This window comes from Oryctolagus cuniculus, chromosome 5 (genome assembly GCF_051225735.1).
Source record: "Oryctolagus cuniculus isolate XC-2025 breed Fujian yellow rabbit chromosome 5, ASM5122573v1, whole genome shotgun sequence".
NCBI lineage: Eukaryota > Metazoa > Chordata > Mammalia > Lagomorpha > Leporidae > Oryctolagus > Oryctolagus cuniculus.
This window is the reverse complement of record NC_142871.1, coordinates 71,018,410-71,027,013: the sequence shown is the minus strand read 5'-3', so window position 1 is coordinate 71,027,013 and position 8,604 is coordinate 71,018,410. Positions and strand designations below refer to the sequence as shown.

Genomic DNA, 8,604 nt, shown 5'->3' with positions numbered 1-8,604 from the left:
ACAGCTTTTTTTTTTTTTTTTTTTTTTTTTTTTTTTTTTTTTTTTGACAGGCAGAGTGGACAGTGAGAGAGAGAGACAGAGAGAAAGGTCTTCCTTTGCCGTTGGTTCACCCTCCAATGGCCGCCGCGGCCGGTGCGCTGTGGCCGGCGCACCGCGCTGATCCGATGGCAGGAGCCAGGAGCCAGGTGCTTTTCCTGGTCTCCCATGGGGTGCAGGGCCCAAGCACCTGGGCCATCCTCCACTGCACTCCCGGGCCACAGCAGAGAGCTGGCCTGGAAGAGGGGCAACCGGGACAGAATCCGGCACCCCGACCGGGACTAGAACCCGGTGTGCCGGCGCCGCTAGGCGGAGGATTAGCCTAGTGAGCCGCGGCGCCGGCCTTTTTTTTTAAATTATATGAGGAAAGTAGAATGAAGTAAAGTACAGCTTTAGAGGAAACCTCCCTAGATCCAAATTTCATCTCCACTGCTTGCTGGTTTTGTGACTTAAGTTATTTAACCACTCTAAGTCTGGTTTCTCATTAATAAAATAGGACATATTGGCACCTTCTCTATGATGGTCTCAGACTTCTATGAGGATCTGAGTTTAGTTCAGTGCCTGGCACATGATTGTTCCATAAATGCTTGTCATTTATATGCTTATATAAAGAATTTACACTTCCAAAGTACATAAGGAAAAATCAAGGACCCATTTTATGTGTTTCCTTGTAATGCCCTACCATGAGAAATATTCTTTGTGCCTATCCTGTTTGGGACACATAGTAAATATTCAAAAAATGTTTTGAAGTAAATTAGAGAAACAGTTACTTTAGAGAAAAAAGTAGGTGAAAAAATTGCTTTCAGATACAAAAGCACTGTGACAAATAAAGAATCATGTTATAAAACATCTGAAAAATACTGTAAATAACAATAACAATGATAGTTTGTTCAGCTTTGTGGAAAAAAAATCAACAACACAGCTTAATGAAATTCAAACATTTCCAAAGAATTAAAAAGATATTTTATAGGTTGAGCTGGCCGATGGTACACAATTCCTGGAACACATCAGTGTAAATAAAAATTTCTGGAGGAAAAAAAGAAAAATGCCATCAGGCACTATGAAAACGCTCGAGAGAGAGAACACCCCAGAAATCTATTTTTGTGAATTTTAAAAACACTGGGGACTGGCGCTGTGGCACAGTGGGTTACCCACATGGGCACCAGTTCGAGACCCAGCTGCTCCTCTTCCTATCCAGCTCTCTGCTATGGCCTGGGAAAGTAGTACAACGTGGCCCAAGTTCTTGGGACTCTGCACCCACGTGGGAGACCCGGAGGAGGCTCCTGGCTTCTGGCTTTGAATCAGCTCAGCTCTGGCCGTTACGGTCATTTGGGGCGTAAACCAGCAGAATGGAAGACCTCTCTCTCTGGCTCTCTCTCTTTGTAACTCTTTCAAATAAATAAAATAATTCTTTAAAAAAAAATGGGGATTTCAAAATGAAATTTCTTCAGGAAGTGTTTTTGAATTACAGCAAACTAAGCAACCTCAACATATTTTTTTTCCTTTGGCATTAAAAATGTAATCTATACTTTCAAATTTTTACTTTATTTAGCAAAGTGAGTAATGAGGAAATCCTGTTTGAGATGTCCTAAGGAAACATTGAAAAGCCAATTTCCAGTGTTGGATAAAAATCAAACCAATTTCTTAATTATTATGGTGCATATGTGTATAAGTTTCTATGCCTAAGTCTTAAGCATGTGTGCATTTGTGTTTGTTACTAATTACAACAGAATCAAGGATTCAAATGGCCCTTGCCTCTTTATAATACTAGTCTTTTAGCTGACAGTCTTTTATCCCATATAGATTTTCTCCCAATGAATAATTCAGACTCAAACTGCATATTGATAACTATATTTTAAACCAAAAAATCCCTCACATAATAAATACATTTTATGCACATTAACTTTGAATTTACTTCAGAAAGCTATTTACAATATAAATAATTATAAATGGGAACACTTTGCAAGATATCATTGACATAGCTAATATCTTCTACTTTACATTCCAAAGTAAAGTTCAAAGTACAGTTTTATACTACAATGTTACTAAAAACTATACATTGCAAGATGGTATTTGAAATATTGGCAATCAATATCTTCTTTCACAAATATAGTCCTTTTTATAGCATGTCAGTCAAAAAACAAACATAAAATATTTTATCTTTATGAAGTGCCTACACATATGTTTCATTTTTTGAAATATTTCCCTTTGGAAAAAATGGAAAAAAAAGTTACAGTACTTCTAAAATTTTTTCCATGCTGATTTCATTTCTTCTGAAATGTAAACACACCAGGGTTGTTGGGTGTAAATTCAACTGTGAATAAATGTGTTCCAAATCAGCAAATTGGGACAAACTTCCCCCATTTAAGTTTATGAAAGCAAAGTCCCATGCAGCAAAATTGCAATAAATAAAACTACAAATGTTTGGTTTAAAATTATTAATTAGGATTTCTTGTGTGAACCATCATATTTATATATATATGTAAACCATCATATATATATATATACACACACACATATATAAAGTTGGATATGGCACGTTTTCATGAACCCTCAAGGCAATATAAAAATCATGCTTTTCTGTTTGTGTCCTTTCTGCATACAGCCCTAGAGAAGGAACTCTGAACAAACTCCTATTCAGAAACGAGTACAATCTCACCTTTTGAGTTAAGCACTACCCGTACAACCCTGTGCACAAGAAATGAGCACCACAAGGAAATTTTCCCCTAGAAAACTTTCTGAAGGTATGGTACCTTTTGCATGTGTCCATAGCTGTTCTGTTACTCATTTAAAACTTAGAATAATAATGATCGTTTTATACATAATCTGTTTCACAGTAGGAACCAGCCAATAGGTTTTGCTATGTCAGACTTGAATCCCTATTCACAAAAACTTGACATTTACATGAAAGTTGAGTCACTTATTTGAGGACTGTAGGATTTACATTCTTTATTAAGTTATTCAGAAAATAGGACATATTTCCACATCCACGATATGAGTGAACCAGGGAACCCAATCTGAGCATTCAAACTTCTTAAATCAGAAAGACTATATTAAAGTGTAAGTTTTTCCACTAGGTAAGGTGAGCGACCTCCAAATGGTCAAATATTCGGTTTTCCAAATATTAGCACTGTCACTCCCAAATACAACTAATAGAATTACATTGAATATTTTAGTAATGTTTTATTCTTTAAAGAGAGAGAGAGAACTATAAAATATCAAACCTAGATTTAGAATCTGCTTTGCTGTACTGTCTTCTAATCAAACTTATTTGGTCTGGATCTTTAGGCAAAAAAAGTCTCTCAATTTATTTCAAACTATCTATGCATATTTTCAACATGATCTTGTTTTGGAATTAATCATCCAAGGAAGGGAGAGAGGGAAGGAGGGAGGAAAGGAGAGGCGGAGGAAGGGAGAGGGGGAGGGAAGGAGGGAGGGAAGAAGGGAGGGAGGGGAAAAAAAAGAAAAAACAAAATGGACCATATTAACCTTTTCTAGAAGATCCCATTAAAGCTTATTTTAACTGGGATTCTTTGCCCAGAGGCAGCATGTGGCAGCAGAATGCAGAGAGAATTAAGAACAGTACCCAGTGGAAATATTCAAGCCCTATAAAATATAATCAGGAAATAAGTGGGCTTTCTGTATAAACACTCGAGGCAAATCATTTATTGTATCCTGTCTCATTTTGAATGTCACAATCAGCACTCTTATTTATCTTTTATCAGGCAATTACGGTTTAGAAAAGCTAGAACATTGTATTAGGCAGAGTTATGTCAAAAGACTTGTGCAGCTGAAGCACACCAAAACACCTGGCCTGTAGTGCATGTGAAGTTTAACACTCTGCATCCAAAAAAAATAAATCAAATCGGTATATTCTCAACATGCAAGTTCACAGAATTTTCCCAAAGATGATTGGGGGACTTTTTATTTCTTTGGTCATCCAGATTTTTTAACTGGGTACAGCAAGTAAAATGATAAATAAAATATTCTTACTATTACTAAAAAGCATGAATTTTATACCATCTAACAAACTGATCCATATTGTACCAGTATTACTGACATAACATAGCACATTTTTATGAGTCCCCAAAGTGGTATAAAAAACATACTTCTCTCTCAATTTCGGTCAAGTTTCGTGGTTCTCAATATTTTAGTAGCAAAGTTACAGAAATAAAAGATTAAAACTAAAGCAAATTGTAGTTTAATTTAAGTGATTGAATTATCAGGAATTTATAATTTATTTTATATCCCATGTTTTCAAAAAGCACAGATGATATTTTCATTATGAGAAGATATGTTCCTGCACAGAATAATGTAGATTGTAAAAATATTTTTACACATCCATGTGTGTATTAAGAAGGTGCCTTGTCATAAAATGTTAACTTATTTTGAGTCATTTTATAATAATCATGCTATGTTGCAAAAAATGTAAACTATATAATACTGTGAGCATTATATGTAAGAAAGCTGCTACTATAAAATTATTGACATGTATTAAATTTTAAAAATTATTCCATATTTAAATAGGGTTAAACTACCTTAAGTTTTAATCACGATGTAAATTAGTTAATTCTGTTTCCCCTTAAAAATATTGGCCACACCATATTCTGATTACTTCCTTTTTACAGAGTTCATAATCTATTCCTTCTACCAATGAATTATCCTCCCTTAAAAAACTCCACTGAGCCGGAGCCATGGCTCACTAGGCTAATCCTCCGCCTGCGGCGCCAGTACTCCAGGTTCTAATCCCAGCTGGGGCGCCGGTTCTGTCCTGGTTGCTCCTCTTCCAGTCCAGCTCTCTGCTGTGTCCCGAGAGTGCAGTGGAGGATGACCCAAGTGCTTGGGCCCTGCACCCGCATGGGAGACCAGGAGAAAGCACCTAGCTCCTGGCTTCAGATCGGTGCAGTGCGCTGGCCGTAGCGGCCATTTAGGGGGTGAACCAATGGAAGGAAGACCTTTCTCTCTGTCTCTCTCTCTCACTGTCTAACTCTGCCTGTCAAAAAAAAAAAAAATAACTCCACTGAAATCCTTTAATAACAGTCTTTTCTTTAGTATCGTCTTATTTTCCATGGGTCTGAAGTCTTCATTTTCTCCTAAAGGATCTGTGCCTGACACATTTGGTAGAATGTTTATCCATCAGTAAAATGCATCTGCATGGATTCCCTTTCCAAAATACTTCATATTATCCATCTACAGAATTCTGCAAAACTTTTCAGGTATTTCTAAAACTTTACTGCATGTTGCAAATTGATCAAAAATCCATTTTAAGTGTTCCAGGAGTTTCTCATAGATAATTTTCTCAAAAATTGCTGAATACTGTGCTTATATAACTTAAAATTTAGTTTTTATTGTACTTTGAACATTTTTGAAGCTATACATGATAATCAGTGACTTTGTCATGTACTTGCACTTTTTTTGCATGTACAGCACCAATGTTGCTTTGTCATACCCATGAAATAGTTATTTAATTTTATGTAGCCTCTTTCCTCGCATAAACAACCCAATAGTCATCTCTGATTATCATTCAGATTGTCACCTACATATGAACTGCCACATAACTGTGTTAAAGAATGAAAATACAGTACTAATCCCTGAGTGTCCAATGTCATGTTCTGTTTTTGAAATTATAAGTCAAGTTCTTCCAGTACATTCCCTTCCTTGTATATACCAAGAGTTTCAGGCATGGGACTCTGATATGTGAAATATCTCTAATCACTTCACTTTGTTTTGATTTCTAGAGAATAGTACATTAAATAAATCCTACTATTTTTCTTCTTCATTATCAGTTCCTACCACCTACAATTTGGTTGATCTTAGAAAAGTGACTGTACTACACATGCCTAAAAGAGCTCACATTCCTGCTTGAGTTACAAAGCATCTATACTTCTGTATGTGGGTAGAAAATTCAGAGCCACTCTTGATAACCCATAGCAGAGAGTTAAACAGTTAACTAGCTCAGTTCTGCTGCACCAGTGAACCACACACCATGAACACTAGAGCTGCCTTACAAACCAGGAAACTGGGGCTCTGGGTGTGGTGATTGCCTACATCTACAGGCACAAAGTCAAGTCACAGGTAGGGTCAGAACCAGAACCCAGAAATCTCAGCATCCAGTGCACCACCCTTTCTCGTACAACACACAGATTGTAAGACCAAGTTTGCTGTTGACATTGTTTACAAACAATAAGGAAAACAAATGCTTAGCCTGCTCCTCAGTCACAGTATTCCTCTCGTCCTTTTAACCACTTGTCTGGCAGCCTCTGCTTTTATCTTAGATGCTCTCCTGAGGCTTTCCACATGTTGTCACACTGGCACATCTGTGCTTTGAAATGTTCTCAAACACTTAAACTGCTGTCATGTAGCACTTCACTGATTTTCCTTCATTATTTTTTGCACTTTTTTCTTGGTGAATTGGTTTGAATTTTTTATTTGGCTGGTTTATAAGCAAGCCTCAAATATGTTCTTTACCTATTCTGAGCCTTAAATTGTTTTTTGGGGAGATAGCGGTTCATTCCATTCTTTCTCTGGCCTCTCCATCTTCACTGAACTACTTTCAATTGAGCACACCAGGTTTTTGATGTGTCTCCCAACATCTCAATGCTTTCACTTAGAAAAACCCTTACTTCTATGTCAGTGCAATCCTGGTCCTTGTCTAACTCAAAAGTAAGGTGAAAAATCACCACTTCCTGATTGCTTCTAATGGATACCAGGTGAAAAGTCATTCTTGCACTATATCCAGAACCATTTCTCTAATTTATGCCTGAATCAAATGAACTGGTTGGAGGGAAACCACAAAGGGAAAAAAAAAATCAGTTTACAAGATGTGTCTCTCTCTTTCTCAGTTATTTTGGGAGTGGAAATTTATTGAAGAGTTCAATGAACTAAAGAAAATTACACATTTTTGGTGTGTTTATGGCTAATTTTTTATACTTCTGCATGTAAAGTATACAGAGAAGCCTGTGAATAATCCTCTGTGTGGTTGAGTTTCACTGGATCACCACAATCTAATGTTGTCACTGTGTATACTCACTCCATCTACATGAGTATTTTTCAATACAAATTTATCTATGCTGGTTCTCATATAACTACAGAGACAATTTGTGCATTTGCTTTAGCTCCATTATCTGTGTATAACCCTGAATGCTAGTGCTATGTTTCCTTTCATTTCATAGGAACACATGTCAAATACCCAGAAATTTAAATTATCCTCTCTAACAATCTGTGGCATTGTAAATGCTGGTAATGGGGCATTAAACTATAAATATGTTTCAGAGACCCTAACAGAACAAAACATTTTAGAAAAACATCAGCTTCCATTGGTTATAATAACAGATGTTCCCTTGTGTCCTTGTGCTGGGTCTGGCTGCATCCTTAGATGGGAAGTTACATCAAAGTGTGAGCCATTACAGCCCAAGGAATAGTTTCTAATGGTTTCAGTGTCATATAAGTGCTCCAGGGCATATCCAGTTAATGTATAAGCATGCTTATCAAAATACTGCCGGTGAGAGCCAAAGCAGTTTGGAGAGACAGCAGGATGGTCTCCTGCTGTCTGATGAGGAGACATATCCGAATGTAGATAGTCTTTAGCTAGGATCAAACTGGATTTTGAAATGCGATCCGAGTTGGGACTACTTATCCGAGACAGTGCAGTGGGACTATTGTCATAGTCATTTTCATGGGGGCTCAGCATCTTTCCCTCTCTCTGCTGGATGTGGTCACACGGTGAAGTGTTGGCAAGAGCAGAGCCATGGCAGACTTCGCCTGTCGGTGGGGGCTGTTGGTAGTTTGCAAAACAGAGGGAGTGTTTTTTCCCAGCTCCATTAATGGATGCCAGTTGGTCTGGGGGAGCTTTCCTTAACTGCAACCTGTTCTCTTCTTCTTTAATCATTTGCTGGGTGGCTCGAATCAAAGTTTCAATTTTGCTAGGTTCATGTGGGCTACTTTGATATTGTTCAGTGCGGTATCGGTCACCTGATTCGCTAGCTGATCCAGGGTCCGGAGAACTGACCACACTGTCTTCATCCCAATGACCTCGTCCTAGAAATTAGAAGAAGTAAAAAGTAAATAGTCTTAACGTTCACCAAAAAAAAAAAAGTTATACATATTTCTTTTTATATTTGAAGAAACCTTGGGTCTTTCATTTTTAATATATGCTCCTATTTGAAACAGACACAGGCTTCCATTCCATGTCAATTTTAGTGAAATGGTAAAGTAAGCTCATACTTTTCTGCATACACATTATTGGACCTGTCCAACTGCAAATAATGAAGGAAAATATGCAGAATTTGGCTTATGTTATTTTATAGAGCATTATTATTTTAGATTGATGATTATAAAATGCTTCCAATGGGGTTTGAGGAAGACATTGATGTACAGGCTGAACTATTCTCTCAATTGCAAAAACATCACTTAAAATGTAAATATCACTTAATGTGTTTAAAGTAGGGCCAAAGTTCCAATGTTAGCTTTTAGAGTAATTGAGGGCTAAAAAATATATGTACATTTATATATGAATGGATAAACATATATATTGCCCTGAATTTTTATCAAATCTAGGAGTAAATATAT

General features: G+C 37.0%; 1 protein-coding gene across 4 annotated transcripts in view; it reads right to left on the bottom strand.

Annotated features, from left to right (window-relative positions):
- Nucleotides 1-1,871: 1,871 nt before the first annotated feature.
- The window catches only part of SIM1 (SIM bHLH transcription factor 1), an 81,452-nt gene continuing 74,719 nt past the window's right edge, over nt 1,872-8,604 (bottom strand). For all 4 annotated transcript variants that reach the window (XM_008263315.5, XM_089332821.1, XM_089332819.1 and 1 more), the window contains one exon: nt 1,872-8,073. In XM_008263315.5, the coding sequence (XP_008261537.3) occupies nt 7,343-8,073 (731 nt within the window). In that variant the 3' untranslated portion in view covers nt 1,872-7,342. The remainder of the gene's footprint in view (nt 8,074-8,604) is intronic.